This window comes from Crocodylus siamensis, chromosome 13 (genome assembly GCF_052110815.1).
Source record: "Crocodylus siamensis isolate JL-2025a chromosome 13, ASM5211081v1, whole genome shotgun sequence".
In the NCBI taxonomy this organism is placed as follows: domain Eukaryota; kingdom Metazoa; phylum Chordata; order Crocodylia; family Crocodylidae; genus Crocodylus; species Crocodylus siamensis.
In genome coordinates this window covers 13,994,821-14,016,850 of record NC_143407.1, presented here as the reverse complement: position 1 = coordinate 14,016,850, position 22,030 = coordinate 13,994,821, and the positions used below count along the sequence as shown (strand labels likewise).

At 53.3% G+C, this 22,030-nt stretch overlaps 1 protein-coding gene across 6 annotated transcripts in view; it reads left to right on the top strand.

Annotated features, from left to right (window-relative positions):
• The window catches only part of LOC149853967 (receptor-type tyrosine-protein phosphatase V-like), a 60,007-nt gene extending 37,977 nt beyond the window's left edge, over window positions 1–22,030 (top strand). The window contains exons 26-40 of one of the 6 annotated variants that reach the window (XM_090025318.1): window positions 1,350–1,440; window positions 2,444–2,520; window positions 3,517–3,651; window positions 4,247–4,369; window positions 5,089–5,249; window positions 5,787–5,922; window positions 8,316–8,395; window positions 9,113–9,200; window positions 9,982–10,072; window positions 10,440–10,516; window positions 11,009–11,143; window positions 12,532–12,654; window positions 13,449–13,606; window positions 14,286–14,421; window positions 17,597–22,030. In XM_090025318.1, coding sequence (XP_089881444.1) covers window positions 1,350–1,440; window positions 2,444–2,520; window positions 3,517–3,651; window positions 4,247–4,369; window positions 5,089–5,249; window positions 5,787–5,922; window positions 8,316–8,395; window positions 9,113–9,200; window positions 9,982–10,072; window positions 10,440–10,516; window positions 11,009–11,143; window positions 12,532–12,654; window positions 13,449–13,606; window positions 14,286–14,421; window positions 17,597–17,656 — 1,671 coding nt within the window. In that variant the 3' untranslated portion in view covers window positions 17,657–22,030. The other 5 variants (XM_090025319.1, XR_016438860.1, XR_016438862.1 and 2 more) reach the window with 5 other exon arrangements.

The window sequence follows — 22,030 nt, the reverse complement described above, 5'->3', positions numbered from 1 at the left end:
GAAGAGCACAGGGAGCTAGTTCTGGCACTGTCTGTGCATGCCTGCTCTGATAATGAACAGCGGATCTCTAGCCCTACACCTTACGATGAAAACTAGGGGTGAGTGAGCTTCAGGTGTTGCTGTACTGATGAGCCCCTTGAACAGGGGTTCAAGACTAGCCTCAGTGAAGTTTATAGTGTTATACCGGGGCTAACTGGCAGGGCTGGAAGTTCGGGCTTTACGAGTTTTCAGCAAGAATGAGCTCATTATAATTGTTTCACCACCAGGCCTTGGAAGCTGCCTAAGTCTAATAAAAGGCATCACATCCACCCAAAGAACCTTGCCTGCCTGTGTCCTTAGACCAGCACAGCTACAACCAACCCTCATTCATTCTCTAGCATTTGATGGCAAAACAGGACAAAAGTAAAAAGGGATTTTCCCATGTTTCCTCCACTTTTAAAATGTTGTTTCAGCTTTTTCAACTAGGGAAAATGTGTGTGTGTTGGGGGAAGGGATAATAAAGCAGAAAGAAGCTGGGATTTGACATTCATTCCAACCCAGACCCTTCTCAAAAGGCTGAAAAATTCAGGATTTTTCTCCCAAAGGTACTTGAATTCCAGGAAGGCCATAAACTCCAGGAAGGCCAATTTAGACTGGATATAGGAAAAAAGTTCTTTACAGTGCATGTGTCCAGGGTCTGGAACAAACTCCCCCCAGAGGTGGTGCAAGCACCTACTCTGGATTCCTTCAGAAAACAGGTTGATATATTTCTTGCTGGGATCACTTGATCCCAGCTGACTTCCTGCCTATGGTGGGTGGGCTGGACCCAATGATCTCTCAAGGTCCCTTCCAGCCTCTAATGTCTATGAAATCTATTAAATGATTTTTTTTTGAAAAACAAAAAGTGTTGATGGAAAATACACTTGAAAAGTGCTGATCACCTGGGAATGGGACACCTGGGGGCTGGTCTGAAATAGCAGAGCAGTTCTGCTCCACTAGGCACAATCGCACATTAGAAGCTATGAGGAGAGGGCATGGCAGGAAAAAGACTAACAGGCAGGGCTAGGGATGCAGCAGCATGAAACCAGTGGTGTCTATCTATCCCCTGGCCTCCTGGCATTTTCTTTTCCTGCTCCACCCCTGGCCCCCAGTCTGCCTTGCAAGTCACACGTCACACTTGTGCATGTAATCACTTGCTTCCTGGAGAGCAGATCTGGCCCCAGGAGTCCAGTCTTCTCTGTTCCATGGAGTTCCCTTTGCACCGTTAGCAAGCTGTGCTTACAGGGGAGCTTGCTGGAGGTCCCCCACCATCCCCCTCTCCCAGAGAGGCATCACTCCAGTTGACAACTCTTTCCCCTTGTGTCCTGCAGGAGCTGAAGGAAGTTGGGAAGGAGCAGCCTAAGGTGGAGGCAGAACTTCCTGCCAATGCCTCCAAGAACAGACACCCACATGTGCTGCCATGTAAGTGCAGAACCCCAGCCCCATCATCTCCCAGCCTTGGCATTCTCCCTCCCCATGCCCCTGCCTCTAGCAGGTGAGTGTTGGGAGGTCTCGCGTGTAAGAGGGTGCACAGTACTCAGTTCCTCTCTTGGGTCTCTCCCTGGGGACCTCACACTTAGCACCCCCATTCCATCTAGCCTGCCAGCCATGGGGCATACACCTTCACATGGCTGCAGAGCAAAGCTTAGGTACAGCCACCTCCTCCCACTACGTTTACCTGTCTGGTCCCCAGCCACTAGGTGAGCCCTGCTCTGGGCTTGGATCCTGCTTAGTTTGTGCCCTCCTAAGGGGGTAGTACAGACAGACCTAGCTCTCTCAGGATCTCGAGTCTCAGGCACACCCTAGCCCAGCTCCATGCCCGTGGGAGGCAGGTGAAGGCTATCTCCATGCTATTCACAGGGCAGCCAACACACAACTACTAAGATAATACTGTCAGGAATGGCAGTAGTGTGAAGTGCGAGGGCCCTGGATGGGAATTACAGACACTGGGCATCCCTCCTTGGGGCTTGCTATGAGTCACCTGCCTCTTAAAAGGTATGACAGCCCCTTGTTGGTATCCCATCCCCAACAGCTCATGGATCAGCACTGACCCCACAGCAGGGATCCAAGTGGGTGGGTGAGAGTGCCACAGGGACTGTGACAGGAAGGAAAGAGGCAGAGCCATATAGGACCCTGGCCTGAACCAGTTCTGCTGTGATGTGGGGATTTCTTCTTCATAATGTTGATGTGCTTGGAAGGAGAGAGCAGTGCACGTGGTAGGGAGGCCTCAGTCCTAACCAGCAAGTCTGATATACCCTGCCTGGTAGAAAGGCACAGCCTGACCTACTGAATGATTGCCACAGGCAAGTCATGCCCTAGGAAGAGCACATGTTGCATTTGTCTTGCCTCCCCTGATGGATAGTGGTCTGTCTCAGAGACTCAGGGATGTGCTGGAGGAGGGTGATGGCTGTTTGGTTTCTTGCAGATGACCACTCAAGAGTCAGGCTGAGCCAGCTGGATGGGGAACCCCACTCTGACTACATCAATGCCAACTTTGTCCCTGTGAGTGCCCCCTTGCTTCTGTTGCCTTCCCACTGCAGCCTCTGCTGGGCAGCCTCTTTCACAATGGGGTGGTTGGCATGGACAGAGAGCCAATAACCAGCCAGGGGACACAGAGGTCTCAGCTAGATGTGCCTGGCAGGCCATGGAAGCCAGGGTAGGTTGGAGTTGGAAGGGAGGAGGGATGCTAGAGTAGCTGGGAATGTGTTGGCTGCAGTGTTGTGGCGGAGCCGCAGGGTGGGTACTAAAAAGTCAAGGGGGTGTGCGTGTGTGCATGTGTGTGTGCATATGTGCTGCTGGGAAAGGAAGCTCTGGCAACTGCTGCTCTGTTTTCTCTTTTGAGGATGATCTCCCTCAGCCTCTCTAGATTTCCTGCCTAATCTGTCTGTCTGCTCTATCTCCTTCTAATCTGTGCCGCTGCACTTCAATGATCTGCAATCCATTCCCACATCCCCCACCCAGGGGATTTACCCAGGTAACTGCCAATGGGCAACTTGCATGCATGCATGCATGCATGCATGTGCACGTGTGTGTACATGTGTGTACTTGCATTGTGTCTGCGTATTCAAGGCAGTGAATATTGACACATAGGACTTGCACATGGGATCAGACCAAAGGCCATGCAGCCCCATTGCCCATCTTCATCACTCAGTACAACTCCACCATCGGTGCCAGATGCTTCAGAGGAAGGTAGAAGAGCCCTTTAGTCTTGACCTTCCTAAAGGCCAACTGTAGGAGTGAAAAGTTCCCAAAGACAAGTCTCTCTTTCGTGTCAGATGATGTACTCAGCATGTGGGAGAACCCCCTCTTTCAGTGCATCATGTAATAGCTGTCCATTAGACTCTTCTGCCCAGGGAGCATGTCCAAGCTGCCAAGAGTGCTGAGATTAGTGGACATCTCCCCTTCCCAGGAAGGACTTAGGTCACCTAGTAAGTTCTGGTTTTGGGACCTAGCTACCTCTGGGAAGTGATAACTCCTCTGTTCTGGTCTTTGTCGCAGGGCTACACCTCCCAAAAGGAGTTTATTGTCACCCAGGGACCTCTGAAGAAAACCATCGAGGACTTCTGGAGGATGGTCTGGGAGCAGAACGTCTGTAATATTGTCATGCTGACAGTGGGCATGGAGAATGGGCGGGTAGGTCTGGCATGTCCTGCAGGCCTTGCATCCCAAGTGCTCAGAGACACCTTCACAGAACCACCATCCAGCTCCTAGTCGTGTCCAAGCAGCTGTGCAGAGCTCTAGTGTGTGCCCTGTGGGACACTGGTAGGGCTGGGCCCAGGACTGAAATAGCAGCAGGGAACTGTCCAGGCAGTATCCACCACCCCAGTTTTTCTTAAGTGCCATTGTCTTACTTACCAGCTGGCGGTGATAACGCATCTCCAACCACAAGGTGCACAAGGCCTGCCAAACACTCCTGTCCTTCTGGGAGGGGGAACTGCACAAGATTTTTTTTACAGAAGAGAAAGCTCTGGGGCAAGGAGATGGGAATGGGCCAAAGGCATACAGTGGGGCCCTATGTTATGTGACTACTGGTTCACAACCACTGGTCTGTGTTTCCCCTATGTACTCTGGGATTCTGCTCCCCCACAAGATGAGATGTGACCCGGGCCCAGATCAGAGTTGGCGTGCTCAGTTCTGGGGCCTTAGCTTGGCTCCTCTCCCCAACAAATGTGTGGTGATTTCCCTGCCGGTGCTGGTGTCCCCATGACCCCATGCTGCTGCCCTCTAGGTGCTGTGTGATCACTACTGGCCTTCGGAATCTGCTCCCGTCTCCTACAGGCAGATCCGCGTCCACCTGCTGACCCAGAGCAGCTCTGATGAGTGGACCACGCGTGAGTTCAAACTCTGGCATGTGAGTAGATACCTGAGAAGAGCCCAGTCCTGTTGTAGGTGACGAGGTTGGAGTGCTGTGGTGGGGTGAGCCTGGCAGACTGATGTTGCTTGGCTGTTTGCTTGCGGGTGTGCTTTGGATGTGGGCATGTCCCAGGGTTGGCAGGGTATCCCTGCACCTCTGGGCAGCTGGATTCAAGACAAGTTTAGTCCACCACTGGAATGAATTGTCCTGACTTACACTCCCCTGGAGGATTGTCAATAATAATGGTGCTAGCAGGGAACGTGGCTTTTGATCCCCTTTCATTCATCACCCCCAGTCCACTTCTCCCGCCGTTTATTGCTTCACTTCCCCTGCCATCACTTTCCCTCTGCTCCCAGGGTGGTTTGCTTTTAAACTGCAGCAAAGATGACATGCACCGAAGTGCAGGCAAAGACAAGCTGGCTCCCTCCCTCCACCTACTGGGATCCACAGGTGTGGTTCAGTTTAAAGATCAGTTTAAAGCCCTTATTTCCTAGATAAGGGCTAACCAAGCAGGATGGTGGCATGGGTCTTTCTAAATGCTGGGAACCAGTTTCTGCCCCCAGGAGGAATTCAGTGGGAGCTTCACTGGATATCCAGGGGCTTCAGAAACTCCAGACATCCATTTCCCATGTACCCAATCCCTGCAGGCCTGGCCCGGCCTGTGCTGCCAGCTCTTTGCTACCTGCACGCTAACGAAAAGCCATTGTCTGTGACAGGAGGGCCTGAAGGTGGAGAGATGTGTGACCCACCTACACTACACAGCTTGGCCTGACCATGGCATTCCTGAGTCCACAACTTCCATTATTGCCTTCAGGGAGCTGGTGCGAGAACACATCCAGACTGCAAAGGATTCTGGCCCAACACTGGTACACTGCAGGTAAGGCCCAGACTGCATCGGCTTGTTGGGTTGGAGTTGGTGATAAATAGGGGGGAGGGAAGGTTGCCTACACTAAGAGAAAAAGTAGGGGATTGGGCTCCTCCTTGTATGTGAGAATGGTGTAGGAACTAACCTCACAGGCAGGAGCCTGGGGTCAGACCTGGAGCAGAAGATGGCTCTGATGTGGGGCTGGTGAATACAAGCAGTGTGCCTATAAGCACTACTCCCCCCAGGGCTGGAGAACACAGAAGTACTTTTGTACCCTTCTGGGACAACTCCGAGGACTGCCCCTCAACCCCACATCCCTCAGGGCTCTTCTGGGGCAGGAGACTCCACTGGAGATTTGGCCATTGGAGATCAAGGCCATCTCCTTGCAGTGTCCGTACATCTCCAAACTTTGCCCTCTGGTCTGCAGGGATCCCTGCCACCTGCAATGGGGAGCAGAGTCTTCGGGAATCTGGATAGTTGGTGACAGGGGGAGGAGTCCACATTAGGGGAGCTGCCAGGATTAACCCCTTGCTGTCTGTGCTCTTGTAGTGCAGGAGTGGGCCGTTCTGGCACCTTCATCGCCTTGGACCGGTTGCTGCAGCAGATGAAGCAGGAGAAGGTGGTGGATGTATTTGGCACCATTTATTCCATGCGGATGAGCCGCTATGCGATGATTCAGACTCTGGTGAGCTCCTTAACTTCCTTCCGTCAGCCCTGACCCCCTCCACATAAGATGCTAGGCTGGGAAGGAGACAAGAGATGGGCAAGCCCTCTTGTCCCTCTGCAATACAGCATGGTCCTGCCACCCCTGAGCTGATCCCCAGGGCTGCTGCCTGGTGCTGCTAGGGGTTCATCTCTGAGCACACAGCCAGGGCTGCCTTGAGAGAGACTGGCACCCTAAACTAGACATGACCTGTGAGCTCCAGCTGTAGATAATCCCCAGTGTTTCAGCTCCACTATGGGAGAGCTGCCCACCTCCCTGCTCCCAAGAGCCTTGGGCATTTATACAAATACATTTGAATGCTCCAACACGCTGGAGACCCAGCACGTTGGCGCAGACTCATTTAATTGAATCTGTTCTGTATGTGAGCTGACGCACCTGGCACTGCGTAGCATACATTTGTATAAAGGGTGAAATACTCATCAGCACTGAGAAAATGGCAGTGGTGCACTTTTGAACTAAAACATCTTAGGTGTATTTTAGTTCAAAAGCATGCCACCACCATTTTCTCAGCGCTGACATGCATTTTGCTATTTATAAAAATGCACACACTGCAGTGCCAGGAGATTTTAAAAGCCCCCAGCTCTGTGGTGCAACCATGTGCACAAATGCCCCTTGTGCCCAGTCAAACCTAGTGAAAGAACACATAGAGCCCCAGAGCCAAGGGCCTTCCTAACTGGCCCATTATGAAGTATCTTGGCCTAAAGCACCCAGGGATGAGACAGCTGGGGCTTGCCCATTGAGAGATGGTGGGGGTAATCTTCAGGGAGGAACGGCTGGAGAGCTTATTGCTGAGAGAAGCAATCTCAGCTGGCCTAGGGTGAGCCTCTAAAAACATAAGAGGTGCCATGATGCGTCAGACCACAGGTCCATCCAGTATTCGGTATCTCATGGCTCAGAGTGGACGGTAAGGGGAAGCATGTTTGTGGAAGGCCTATCTAGACTAATCTGTCCTCTGCTTCTGTCCCCGTTTCCAGCATGTAAGGCCTAGGAAGTCCTAATTTGGAGGCTGCAGTCCTGCTGTCATTCTTCATTCCCTCCAATGGACCTGTTCTGCATCAATTTGTCTAATCCTCTTTTGAATTTGGCCAGTTTTGGCCTCCACAGCATCTTGCAGCAGTCAGTTCCATAGGGCTGTGTGAATACCTGCTGCTTGACTGTGCTGCGCTGCTCATTGCTAATTCACATCCCAAATAGTCCTTGTTGGCATGGGACTCCTCCAGAATCATAGAATCACAGAAGTCGGGTTGGGAGGGACCTTGTAGATCTTCAAGTCCGACCCCCCCGCCTGGGTGGGAGAAAAACTGGACTCAAATGAGCCCAGCCAGGTGGGCATCAAGCCTCTTCTTAAAGACCCCCAGGGTAGGAGCCAGCACCACTTCCCTTGGAAGTTGGTTCCAGCTCCTAGCCGCCCTGACCGTGAAGTAGTTCTTGTGGATGTCTAATCTAAACCTACCCTCTAATAATTTGTGTCCATTGTTCCTTGTCATGCCAGGGGGCGCTCGGGGAAACAGTGTCTCCCCTAAACCCTTCTGGTCCCCCCTAGTGAGTTTATAGACTGTCACCAGGTCCCCCCTCAGCCTTCTCTTGTGAAGGCTGAACAGGTTTAGGTCCCGCAGTCTTTCAGTGTAGGGTCTGCCCTGTTGTCCCCGGATCATGCGTGTGGCCTCCTCTGGACCCTTTCAATGTTGCCCACATCCCTCCTGAAATGGGGCGCACAGAATTGGACGTGGTACTCCAGCTGTGGCCTGACCAGCGTCGTGTAGAGGGGGAGGATCACCTCCCTGGCTCTACTTGAGATGCACCTGTGGATGCACGACAAGGTGCGGTCAGCCCTGCCAACCGTGACCTCGCATTGTCGGCCTGTGTTCATCTTGGAGTCAGTCATGACTCCAAGATCCCTTTCTGCCTCCGTGCTCTCAAGAAGGGAGTTTCCCATTCTATAAGTGTGCTGCTGGTTTCTACTCCCTAAGTGCAGCACTCTGCACTTGTCAGTATTGAAACGCATCCTGTTTTTGCTAGCCCACCCCTGTAACCTGTCCAGGTCTTGCTGCAGTCTTTCCCTCCCTACTAGTGTGTTCACCTCACCCCAAATTTTGGTATCATCAGTGAAGCCTGCACTAGACCCCCTTAGTGCTCCATGCCCTCTGAGTTGGGGTCAGTCCTTCTGCCTCTGCTTTATAGAGGGAAGGACTTTGATTCAGGGAAGGAACTTACCCACACAACTCCCATGGGTCAGGGGGAGGCTGACAGCTAGCCTGCCCATGCTCTATCCATTGTATCATGCTGTGCCTCAGTGTGGCACCTGTTGCTCAGCTGGGATTGCTCTTTTCTGACGCCCTGTCTTTGCCTTCCAGGTCCAGTACATCTTCCTGCATAGCTGCATCCTGGACAAGATCTCAGAGGAACCACCGGTGGGCCTATCTGGGACAGAGATGTAAGGCCCAATGCAGCTTTGTTGGCCAAGCTAGCCCCACCCTAGACATGTTGGCACTCGAGTTTGGTTCCTCGGGCACTTTTAAGCTGAAAGCATAGATCCAGCCCCAAGCCTGAGTCTGTTTCTCGGGCAGCAGGTCTCAAGTATCCCAGCTGGCCAGCCTACTCTGTACACTGATAGAGGGCTGCATTTGGGCATCTCTGCAGGTGGGGATCCCTGCATGTAGCACCGAGGCTTGGCATTTCCTCGTGTCATGACTCCAAGCCCATGCTGGCACAGGGCTGAGGATGTGAGCAGGCTGCTTTGGGGCCTTGTCTTTCCCACAGTGTCCATGGACTATTCTCCAGTGGCAGAAGTGTGGTAGTGCCATGGGCTGCACTGTCCCAGGGTACCCTAGGCTATTTCCACAAGGGTCTGGCTCCTGCCCTGTAGCCCAAGCAGAGGAGCTGCTCTCTCAGCCATTGGCTCTTCAGTCATCCTGGCCTGATGGGAAGCACCCCACTGGCAGACATGTACTCCACAGGCTAGAGGTGAATCTGGCAGGCCAAGGATGCCCCCTTCAGCTGACCTGGAGCTGCCTGTTCCCCATGGCTCTAGCAGGGCCAGGTCAGGGCTGACTTTGCTCATGAGACCAAGTACCCTGGCTCTTCCCTCCACTTTCTGGTGGTGTTTGCATGGCCCTGGATTTATTTACCTCCCTCCCATTTGTTTTGCCAGCTCCTGCCCCATCCCTGTCAAAAGCTTCATGCAGCATTACACCCAGAAGTCGGCCAAGTCCAAAGCAGGCTTCCTGCGGGAGTACGAGGTAGGAGTAGCCTGGAGCAGTGCCGCGCCAGGGGGTCAGGGGCCAGACAGCCCATGCACGCTAGGAAGGGTAAAGGGAGTGTGTGCACCTGGGACAGGCTGTTCTGGTTCAGGGCACGCAAGAAGTACCCTCCAGAGAAGGTCCTGCCCAGGCAGGCTCCCACCAAACCTGGCTGTCATGGAAATGGTGTCTGTGGCACTAGATGCCATGAGACAGACAAGTGAAATGGTAGGGACATGCAGGGAGAAGATTTCAGCTCTGCTCCAGGCCCTGGGCCTCAGCTCCATTCTGTTACTACCCCACGATCCTGGCCCCCACCCAACTGTCCCACTCCCAGATGCCATTCCCTCCCCCATCCCATCCACTTGGATGAGCATGCCCTGCTCGCAGGGGTCCCAGCTGGTCTCCACAGAGACCCTGCTTGCCTGCTCCATCTGGCACTCCTGGTAGTAGGTGCAGGGCGGACAGGCTGAGGTTGCCTGGGCAGTGGGGCCAGGTCTGGCAGCAGCAGAAACACTAGCGGCAGCAGCCAGAAGGAGCCACCACCAAGGCTGCTGGGATATAGGGTCCTGCTGCTGTGCTGTCCCCACCTCACCACACACCTGGGGATGGTGGGACTGGCTGCAGGTGTCATGGCCCAGGCTGCCCCCCACACCAGGGTCAAGCGAGGCCAAGGGATCTGTTGCAGGCTGAGTAAAATCCCTTGGCAGGCTGGATCCAGCCGATAGGCTATATTTTGCCAACCCCTGCCTTACACCATCTTTGTGGTTCTCTCTGGCAGATCCTTCTGGAGGTGGCAAAGGATGAAGCCAGCTCTGCCGCACCCTCTGTAGGCAGCCAACAGACCCGTCCCTGTTCCAGTATTCTGGCATGTAAGTGCCCCTCACTCTTTTCATCCCCAAGCACCATGGTGTCTGCATGTAGGGGTAGCTCGAGCACCTCCTCTGGCATCCTCACAAGCCCTGAAGGCAGACAAGCTGTGCATGGAGATGAGCGCGCCAGACTGGGATGGAGGTGCATTCTTTGTGCTGAGTGTGCCCCATGTCAGTAGAGGAGTCTGTGTGCCCCGGGCAGGGGTTGGAAGAGGGAGCCCCAGTGCAGAAATGACAGGGACTCATTGGCATGGGCTGGCAGTGTGTGTCTGGGAGCAGGGAGCCGTGTGGGAGGCTGATCTGCTGGTGGGGACCCAGCAAACTTGGCTCCCCTGCCCCAGCCCCTTACGCCTAGCCTGTTTTGTAGATGATCGTGCCAGGATTAAGTTTTCACCGCTGGAACAAGGCCCCTTCTCGGACATCTTCCAGGCGTGGCTCATCCCGGTGAGTTGCCCCACTCTGACCCTGGGCAGCACCACTCTGTCCCTTCCCACCTGATCCCCAGAGGTAGCATGGGCTGCCTCCCTGCCCTGCAAGAAGCATTTCCCCTGGCGCCTGTAGGAAGTTAAGCTCAACCCAGCCCTTTCACATGGGAAGCAGTGTTCACAGGTCTCTGTGGCCTGTTTCTTTGCAGCTGTGTATTTACCACTGGCAGCTATTGCCACTAGGAGCATTGACGGGGTCTCTCTGGTGTGTGAAGGCATCTCTGGGGGCCTGAGCAAGTGGCTCTGGCTGAGAGGCTTAGTGCGCCCCAAGCTGTGCTGTGCTGTGCTGGGTGTCTAATGTCCTCTCTCTCCCTTGGCCTCCTGATAAACTGGGCCTTTCTCCCTTTCCCGACTCCTTGCTCTTCCCCCCAGGCCTTTCTGGCAGAGAGACCCCATGTTCTCCCTTTTTTACCTCTCCTTGGGGAAGGTAAGGCTCTGGTTATTCACACAGGGCTGCAATTCAGCGAGAGACTATCTAGCCATCCAAGGGCCAGACAAAGTGACCATGGAGGACTTCTGGAGTCTGGTGTGGGAACATGGGGTCCACACCATAGTAACCTTGCTGTCATGTCCAGAGAAGGACCAGGTAAGTCTTTGTTGCCACACACAGAGTAGAAGAGGAAGGGAAACTACTTAGACAAGGTGATGTGGAGAGCTGGCCCACTCTGGAAGCTGCTGTCATTCGGTGGAATTTGAAATATCAAGCCATTTTGGCTGAAACCCCAGATATTTCAGCATTGAAATGCTGCTGAGTGCCCCACAGGAGCTGCAATTTGGGTTCTTCTCCATAACCTCAGCTCCCTCATTGAACAGCATCTCCCAGGGTGCAACAAGGCCTCCTTTGTTCAAGGAGGGTGTGGTATGCCTAGGGCATCCTTGGCTATGGTAGATCCTTAGAGAAGTAATCTGACTCTGAGACTCTGGCCCATTAAAGTGAAGGAGGGCAAGAGGCAACTGAACCACAGCCCTTGGGTATTTCAGAGGCATTGCCAGTCCAGAGCATTTCAGCTTTCAGCTCTCTGAAAAGTCAGAAAGTTCCTCAAGAGGCTGCAACACTGAGGGATAAGTCGTGTGTGCTGAAATCCATTTTCCACTGAAACAAAGTTTTGACAGACTGTGACACTTGGAAGTGAAAACCAGTGTGAGTCCCACTGGCAACAGGATTTGGCTCACACGGGAGGGACAGAGCAGCTGTTCATTAGAGACACCAGCTGATTAAGCTGCAGCAGGGGAAATGTAGGTTGGAGATGAGGAGGAACTTCCTGATTATGAGGGTGGTCGAGCGTTGGAACAGGCTGCCTAGAGAAGCTGTAGAATCTCCATCCCTGGAAATTTTCAAAGGAAGTTCGGACAGACACTTGGCGGGAATGATTTAGTCAAGGATGATCCTGCCTTGAGCAGGGGGCTGAACTAGAAGACCTTGTGAGGTCTCTTCCAGCCCAAGATCCCTATGATCTTAAAGCATCTGTCGCACAAAGAGGCCTCTGATTCTATAGGGGGCAGCCGTATAGGCTGGTGCCTCTCTAGAGACCTCTGTTCCCCTAAGAGAGAGCACAATCCAGGACCCCAGCTGCCACCACTCTTGGTGGGCATACAGAGGGGTCCCAGAAGGCCAGAGAACATGAGGAGTGTGCATAAAACTTAATGGGCTGTAGTTGCCCATCACTCTTCACATGGGAGGTGTGGCCACTCAGCCTGTATGCCCCTGCATGAACAAGGGACCTATAGTCTGATTGGAAGCAGCCCCATAATAAGGGCAAAGGGAGCTGAAATCTGCAACAGTAGTTCAAAAATTCCTGTAGGCCAGATGCTTCCAGCAAGATGGTCATGTGGCTCTTTGATGGGCAGAATCTCCCTGATGGTGGCTGTGTGTTTAGCCCAATCTAAGTGCCACCCCCCACCGAAACCCAAGCAGGACGTTGATCTCCAGTGAGGCCCTCCAGAGCTTTCAGCACCAGTCACCCTTGTGTGCAGGTCCCAAGCGAGGTATGCTGGCCCCTGGAGGGTGACCCAGTCTGCACTGAGATGCTGACCATCCAGCGCGGCACGGAGAAGCACATCTCAGGATGGAGGTGCATCCAGCTCAAGCTGAAACACGTACGTGGGTCTCTGGTACTATGAGCTCCACCTAGGCCCCAGGAGGCATTCCTTGCTGCTCGTAAACCATGCCAGAGTTGCAGCTCATGACAGGAATGAAAAGAGGTAGTGGCATGAGGGTAATCAGCACGGGTGGGAGACGGGGCTGGAATAGCAGAGGGGCGGCATGGCAGGAATGCCGAAGTGCACCAGCAGAGACTGGGGGGAGCTGAGATAGTGAGGGCTGTGCTGTCCAGCCAGGCGTCCACAGAACATATGCAGCATGTGACTGGAAAAAGGCGAGGGAGACTTAATTCCCTGTAGACACACGCACTCCCCATCTCTTTTGGGCGCCATCTGCCCAGGTTTCCACTTCCAGTTTCTGCAGCTCATTCAGTGCTTACTTTTTCTCCTGGGGGCCAGTGTGGACTTGATGTGGGAAATGTGAACACCTGAGTGGTGCTGACTTATTGCACGTAGGCTACCACTTGCAGTTTTAAGCCAGTGCTGGCTTGGGGCAGAGCAGTCGTTGACTGAGAGAACAGCCCTGACTCAGTGATGCTTCCCCGTCCTTCTGCCTGCTGTCACTGCACTCTGCACCGGGGAACTGGGTGGGCTCTGTCCCAGCAGGCACTGCTGGCTCAGCATACGAGACTGCATGGCATGGGGCAGTCCAGGATCTACTGCTTCCCCTTAGTGGGGTACTTGGCAGCCAGAGACTGCAGAGCCTGGACTTGCCCCATGGCTGCACTGCGTTTGGCTGCCCTGCATGCCCTGTTCCTCAATGACTGTGGCAGCTTTCTGTGCCTTGTCAGGTAAAGAAAGTGAAGGAGAGGCAGGTGCAGCGATTCCTGTACCCACTATGGGGGCACAAGCAGCAGCCGGACGCCCGTGCCCTGGTGGAGTTCCTTGCTGCCGTCAGACGCCACACGCCCCACAAGAAGAGAGCTGGTCCTCTGCTCCTGCACTGCAGGTACAGTCGTGTGTCCCCCACACCGGACGTTTTCTTGGCAGGGGAATGTGCCCTTCAGGGCTCTGCGGGATGCAGCATGGTGGGGACGGGGGTTGTGGGCGAGCGTGAAGGGAGGGGAGGGGAAGGGAGCGGAGGGCTTGGCCGTGCTCACCAGGCCTGCGGAGTGGCTCGGGCCAGGCAGGGGCCATGGTGCTGACCTGCACATGGGGAGCGGGGTGGCAGTTCTGGGGTGGGGGATGAGGGGACCAGGTTGATTTGGCACAGTCCAAGCTAGGCAGCATGGATTGCCCTGGCCTCTGGACCATGTTTTCATGACTCAGCTCCTTTCTCAGAAGGTCAAAAGCTCAGGTCCCATGTACCCAGCACACCATTGCCTTGCAGGCCTGTCCTTCCTTGGGACATTGGCTAGCATTGACTGCAATGCTCTGGTTGCCTGAGGTCAGGTCAGGCTCTGGTCCTTCTGGCATAGCACCTCTTAATGCTCAAATTACCATCTCTCCTTGGGCTCCATACCCTGCCTTTTCAGGGAAGTGAGCTCCATGACCAGACAGGCCTTGTATCTGCCACCAAGTCAGGCAGATGTGCCCTAGTAGCCCAATGATTTCAATAGACTGGGAGGTGTTGGAGGGTGACAAGGATGGAAGAGCTAACATCTCCTTCTGGTGGCTGCCCGTTCCAGCAGTGGCGTGGGCCAGATGGGGACACTGATCGCCCTGGACAGCCTGTTGCATCAGCTGAAAGTGGAGCGGAGCGTGGATGTCTATGGGGTCACCCTCCGACTGATGAGGAGCTGCTGCCTCATGACACCAACACTGGTAGGTGGGGAAGAAGCAGTAGCACACCCAGGAATGGGGCAGGGGGTGCAGCCCTGCACTGTGGTGGTGCTGCACATGCATGGTGAGCTCTGAGCTCGCTGCCTGCTCAACGCGGGCTCCTGCCAGAGCGCTGCATGAGCAGTGAGCTCTGGGGTCACCACGCATGTGCAGCACCACCAAAGTGCAGGGCTGTACCCCCTTCCCCATTTTTGGGTGTGCTACTGCTAATCCTGTGGAAAGGTCTGGTTGGAAACCCAGTTGGGAGATGAGGGCCCTTTTCCACCCTGTTTAGGGCTGTATAACAGTGAGCCAACGACTTCTGTTACTTACAGAGGGAAAGGCACTAGCAAATAGTGCTCAGGCAGACAAATAAGGACTAGCTGCAAAGGGATAGGCACTCAGAGTCCAGAAGCTGAAAATACCTATTGCTGTACAAGTTGCAAAGGAATAGTACAATGGGGCAGAGTACTGCTGAAGCAACAGAGGCGCTGCTATAGTAGCCAGGCTAGCAACAGCTAGCTACCCATTAAAATGAGCGAGAGGCAGCTGTGCCAGGGCTAGCAAGTCACCTGAGCTGGAGGTAGGCAGGGTTTGAGCAGCATATAAGCCAGAGTGGTCAGTCTGGCCCTGGAGGCCAAAGAGTGGGGAGCTCTGCAGTAAGACGCCGGTTGCTGAAAGACTGACCGAGATTCTGCGATACCTGAAGACAGGAAGTAAGGGGCCGAGGGCTAGCAGGACATTAAGATCCCAAGATGAGTAGGAGTTTATTACAAAGCCAGTGGGCTGAGAATATAGTTATAGCTGGAAGGCCTATGTTTTTTGCATGAGTTGTTACTGGTGGATCAGGTTGGGACTAATTAAGGGAGGTGGAAGACCCAGTAATGCCAGAGAGGGCAGAGAGAGAGAGAGTCAGGATTAGGGACCCAGCGTCCATGAGGGATGGAGATGGCCAGGGCCCAGTGTCCAGGAAAGACAGAGTGAGCGTCTAGCACACATCACTCAAGGAGAATGGAAATAGGACCAGGGACCCAGCACCTGAAAAGGGTGGTGACAGGGGCAGGGGCCCAGAGCTGTAGAGGGGTGAGACCAGGCCCAAGGGGCCCAAGGATTATTAAAGGCATATAGAGACCTGGTAGAGACTTGAAGTACTGAAAATACAAGTATTGAAACCTGGATTATAGGACAGGAGATTGGGGTGGACAGTTAACACCTGCAATACATGGGCATGTCTATAGGGGAGGTCAGAGGCTGTGAATAGCCCATAAGGTGGTGAGTGTCCTCAGGGAACATATGGGCCAAGAGGGCCCACCTAATGAGAGGAAGATAGGGATCAGCAGGGACTGAGAGGGGACCTGCTGGCAGGAAGAAAGAAAAAGCTCACTCTAGGGTCTTCAGGCAGCCTCCTTTCCAAAACTGAACTTAGGACATCAATGCAAGCTTGGCAAGTGGGAGTGAAGGGAGGGACCAGAGACGGTGTAGGGCAGGAGTCGCAGGGTCACCCTGGGGTGTCACTGTTGCTGGTGGCTTGGTCCTGGTACAGCCTGGCATAGTGATTGGGAAGCTCGGCTGGGAGCAGCCTACACGCACCGCTAGATGGCACCATCCACCAGCTGCATAGTGCCAGTCCCTGCGTTCAGCCCAACTTACTTGATTATTTCACATAAACCTTTAACAATGGGGGAGGCTGGATCCTGATATGCTTGGCCCGACTAATAGCAGAAATGCTGAAGACTCCTCCTAGGGCTTCCCAGTTGCAAAGTCCCCTGCAAGCAGCTAATCAGCTACCTAATTAATTAATTGAAGTAACAGAAATTGTGGGAGCCAGAAGAGAGAAGAGCTTTTGCAACTAGGCTCCTTTCTCTGTCATAGCAGCCCAGTGGGAAGCAGACACCTAGCTTTTCCTTAAATATATTCCTCCCCCTGCCCTGCCACCAACCTCTAAGCAATGTCCTACAGGCCCTTCCCCTCTGCACTTAGGCAAAGATATATGGCATCTTTTCTTTCCCTAAGTGCTCTGCCCCCTTGAACCCAAGACACCTTAAGCCTGTATGTGTCTCTGGCCATGCCTCTGCCCTGATCATTTCTATAGGGTTGTCTGATTGATGCCGTTCACTTTGTATGGCCTCCTGGAGTATTCCCTGTGCCAGAGGATGATTGTAGCCTGGAAGACAGGGCAGTCTCTTTGGAGGTGGGAGGTCCAAATTTATTCTGTCACTGATTAAGAGCAAAGATTTACCCCCAGGCTTCTGCATCCCTGATGAGCACTTTGTGGAGCAATGGTAGAGCAGAGAGAACCACCCTCTCCAGTCGCTTTGTGAATCCAGCCCTGGTTTCCTTGTCCCCAAATGCAAATATCCCAGGAATGGGGAGACTGGATGCCTTGGCATTTTGTAAATGTTTTGTTGTGGTCACTTTGGCTAACTCTGTTGGGAGAATCCAGTTCCAATTTGCAGATAGCTTGGGATAACTTGAAACTATTTTAAAGCAAAGAAATGATTCACCAAAATACTTTGCCTAGCTCTAGTTTCCACTGGCTAGGAGGGAAATGAGCAGACCTGAGAGATTATTGATTTTTCAGTCACATTTACTGTGATCACTCTGACATGATAGTTACTGCTACACATGTCCCCGCCCCTGATTTGCCTAAGGGTCACTCCAAAAATCCCTTTGGGTTTGCCAAGCAGAGCCTCAGTAAAACTGAACCCAGCATGACTGACTGCTTAACAGTGGATCTGTCATTGCTTTGTAACTTTGATTTTTGATACAGAGGCCTACCAAAAGGTCATCCACATTCTGACAAGACCACGCAGTGCAGTTACTGGTGAGGACTTTTCAAATCCCCATATGCCAGTCATTCCTCTGTGGAATTCATCATCTGGTTATGAAGCATAGTCCTGGTGCCAGGTATCAGAAAGCAAAACTTCAATGCAATTACAGTCACAGAGTTCACTCGTCCTGCCGGGTCACTCCAGTGACATAGGAGCATAGCACTGGAAGTAATCTCCTGCTTCATCAGATCCAGGCTCTGGGCCTTACAATCAGCCATATCCTATAACCCTGTTCAGAGATTCATCATCTTCCATCCTAGTACCAACCTCTGAATGGCTCACGACTCCAGGGTGCCCTGCTATAGAACTGCTCTCTGAAGCCGTTTCTCTCCCTTGCCTCTTTTCAGGACCAGTATATGTTCCTGTACATGTGCATCCGGGACATCCTTGCCCAAAGACTGCCTTAAAAAGAGCACAGCGGTTCCTGCCACAACCCTGTGCCTTTACTCCTGCTTTTGCTTCTGAAAAGGTGTTGGGCTGTGCGGGGAACAGAGCATTGCAGGACTGTTTGCACAAACAAGGCAAGGCTTCCATTTGCAGAGAAGAGGATCTGCATGGGCCAGAGACCACAGTCCCCTCCCCATCCCTGGAAGTGTGTTTGGATCCTGAGGTGGGGCTGGGTTAGCACACATCATCTCACGTTCTCCATCTCTTCCAAGGAGCATGTGCTAGGAGAGCCTAATTCCCATATGCACTCTGCACCAGTCTCCCCTGGGGGCACCATTCTCCTGCCATAGGCAATGCTGCCAGCCCTCATGGTGCAAGCACTGAGTGGGTGGTGAGGGGCCAACTGGGATTCAACACTTCCTTGCTGCCTTGACGTCTCCTGGGATTCCTGGCACTCTGGAAATGTCATTAATGCAGTTGCTGTGATGGGTCGTCCAGGATGCCAGGGCCAGCTTTACTGCTGTTCTTCCTCTGCCAAGCATGGGGCAGACAGCTTTGTCATCCAGCATTGTCCTGCAGCCAGCAAGTCGTGCTGAGCAGGCTGATCTCTGAAGATGCTTGTGTCCAGGAGAAGGGCTGGGGGCTTCAGGCTCTACCCACTTCTCAGAATACCGAGTGGACATCCCGCGCATGCAGTGACTCAGCTCGGGCACAGTGGAAACGGGCTCGGGCCTCTCTCACAACCAATGAATTGCTGAGCACTGGCTATGGATAATAAAGAAAACTGCCTTAGAGAACCTTGAAAGGAGGGATGTTGACTTGCAAGGTCCTGGACTTTCCAACAAGCAAGGCTGGGGCGCATGTTCCCCAGTGGTGGGCACCAGCCAGGACCATGGTGTTCACGGGGCTTCTGAGCACTGCCTGCATACACCAGTTGCTGTCAGAGCCTGATACTTGTGTCTGTGCAGATGCTCCCTGAGATGAGAACCAAGTTCTGGAAGAGGAGACCTCCCCAGCCAGCCCTGAGCCCAAAGACAACAGGGACAGGAGGTGCTATCAGCACAGCCTGCAGGGAGCTCTCGCCTACCTCCCGCTGCTGGGAGGAGGAGCAGGACTCTTGTTCTTCCTGGCAGCATCACGTCTCATGCTAGAGTCCTCTGTATCCCCCTATCCTTAGAGCCTGTTAAGGTTAATGTGGAGGAAATATTGCAGCAGCTAAAATTACCCACTGATTAGGCCTCTCATGTTGCTGGCTTCTACAGGGATGGGGGAGGAAAATGGGGGACCAGTGTCCTCTACTAATCTACTGGGTGCAGTAAACACTCCCCCAGCTGTAGTCTTCCCGATCCCATGAGCATGCTAATCCCAGTGCTTGGCTGCAACCCATCTTGTTTCCCAGGGTTGTGTTGGTCCCCAGCTGCTGGCTGTGAAGCTGCTTTCCCCCATGGGAAACGTGGGGCCTCACGAGGGCAAGCGAGCCCTGAGCAGGCAACGTATCTTCTGCTGCCTCCCGGCCTTCCACAGCCGCCAGCACAGCTCTGCCTTGCCGTCGTCACAGCGGGGATGAGAGCAAGGCACCGAGTATGGAGCCCTTCTCTAGGGACTGCAGTCGGGTCCCCAGCAGGTGGCACCAGCCTCCTTTACAGCGCAAGCAAAGGGATCTGGAATTTGGTTTCCATCTTCCTGCTGGGAAGTGGTGCTGAGACCAGAGCTGGCAATCTCAGGGTCGCCCAAAGGTGGTTTGTCACCCTTGGCTCATGGCTGGCTCCCAAGAGCAGCACCATTAAAGGAGATAAGGGCTTCTCTAACAAGGAAAGCCCCAGCGCCTCATTCAGGGGGATGTCACCTGTGAGGGGTCCTAACAAGCCGCCCAGCCTGGGCTCACTGCCTAGTGGGCCACACCTGGCTGGGGCTTTGACAGGCAGCCCTAACTCAGCTAATGACTCTAGTTGGCTGCTGTCTGGGCCACTTGATTGGCATACTTACCTGGCAGGGGAAGCAGCGTGACCACATAGGCGAGCTCCCCAGGGTAATTGTCTCTGATATGTCCTCCACAGGAGGTCTATATTGAGCAGATTCTTTTTGGTATTGGGTGGTGGAACCAGAGCGTGCTCCATCCACTCCATGCATTGACCTGGTATTGCAGTGCTTCCAGGACCGGTGCAAAAAAACAGAAAAAAAAAAAGGCTTCTGGCAGGGGAAACACCACGTATCTGGGTCCAAGAAGGCAGTTTTCCTGAAGTGCTCCTGGAGATAACTTCTTCTGGCATGGTTTAGCATCTGCCAAGGTGTTGGGGCTGAAAGCCCACTTTATGGAAATGGGAGGCTCCTCCCTAGCTTGCTGCTGCAGCCACATGGCTGAGGGCTGGCAAAACTTGGGGGCATCCAAACCCCACGCCTCCGGCTTGGGCCTGCACGTAGGATGCCCGCCAAAAGACATTGGAAACATCTGAAGCCCCTGGTGGGGGTGGAGGATGTTTGCCAGTTGTAGGGCACATATGGTTCTGGACTGACTCGTGGATTTGGACTTGATTTGGCTCGGAACAAATTTCTTTAAAAAAAAACAACTTGGTTGGTTTCTGGGAGAGCAGTGGCCCTATTTAGCTCCGGCTGTGACTGCAGGCTGCAGGTCAGCCAGTAGTTCCTGCTGAAAGCGTGCTGTGGTGAGCCTCTATGATCTAGTGCTCCTGGTTCCCTGATCCTGCTTGCTCTGTCCCTGGGCTCTGACTTTTTTCTTAGATTTGGTCTCTGACTCCTTAATTTCAACTTGGCTTGTGATTTGGGCCTTGCCCCTGAGCCTGGTAACTTGGTATCTGTTTGCCTGCCCCTGAATTTGGCCTGTGTTTTGGACTCTGCACCTGTTTTTGGCCCTCCTTGGGTGGCCTGATTACTAAGCCATACAGCCTGCAACCTGGTACCTTACATCACTTTCTGTAGGGGAAGGAAGGGCAGGGCAAGGCACAGTGCTACACCCCCATCCCTATGCCCTGGTCCTGGCTGTGTCTGGGCCACTGAGGTGGTCAGGATGCTCTGACTGCACCGTGCACAAGGGAGCTATTGAGAGCAGGGGGCTGCACTTGCTGGGACCACCTGTGAGCCCTTGGTGAGTGGATCCAGGAGTAAGTAGGCCCTCGGGCCAGCTAGGGACAGGAGCTCAGGGACTCTGCCATGCAGGGAAGGCCCTGGGTAATCCTTGAGTTGCATGAGCAACCTTGTGCTTCTTTAATCAGGTGAGCAGTTGGACCCACTCCTGATCCAGCCTCTCCCAGGGAGGTAGAGGACACCTTTACTCTTCCACAGACCCTCTCTCTTGCAGAATGGATGGATGCAAAGGTTAAACTGAAACTCCTCTGCATGAGTGACTGGTGCCACCTGAATCTGCAGGGGCACCTGCAGAAACCACCAACGGCAGCAGCCCTGTTGCGGGGGGGGGGGCTCCAGCCTTACTGACAGCATCAGTGTCAGCTGCCAGGCGGGCACCAGCCCCGTCGGGAGGGGCACGTGCTCCCCATGCACCCCCTACCAGTTGCCCATGCCCCTCTGTCCTGAGGAAACTGGCTCAGTCCCATACATGGGAAGCTCCCAGCTCTTGGGGCACAAGCTCAGCTCTAGCGATGGGCCTCACGAGGGTGTCTTTATTTTGGGCGCCTTCCCACAGGTCTCTTGCTCCTTTGGCCAGTGGAAGGCTCTTCATGGAGGAGTCATCTCAGTCCCCACCTTCAGGCGTCTGACCTGGGGACTGTCACGGCCTCAGAGCTGCTCAGGAAGGTTTTCACAAAGCTATTTTTAATCGAAAAAAATGCTGATTTGTCAACACTAAAAGTGTTTGCAGAAAATTTCTTTGACACTTCCTGAAAAGGAAAAAGGATTGGAATTACCAGACTCTGTTCTGATGCTGCCTGGATTCAAGCCGTATGTTTTGTCTGAAATAAATCGAAGTTAGAAATGAAAACTTATAGTGTTAAAAAATGTCAAAATTGAAACAAAAGCATTTCACGAGCTCTCAAACCAGACATCTGAACTGACCTAATTTAATTTGAGGGCTGGAGGGATATTTGTTCAAAGAAGGTCTCAAGCCTGACTTTCTCTGTTTGGAACAAGAAACAGTTCAAAACCTCAAGAGTTCTCATAAAGTAGGAAAATTGTTTCCTGAACAGCTCTGCACACACTCCTTGACCGCCTCCGATGAATTGAACTTTGGTTCATGAAAGCTTATACTCTGTGTATATCTTATGCAATTTGTCTGAAGTCGGTCAGAAGGCAGGTTGTTTGTGCACCTGCGTAGGCTAACATGGCTAACTACCTCCCCTTCTCGCTGGGCCAGCATATCTTTGGAAGGGCCCTAAGATGGTAATGAAGAGATCTACTGTAATCTACTGGCCCGTGAAGAAGCC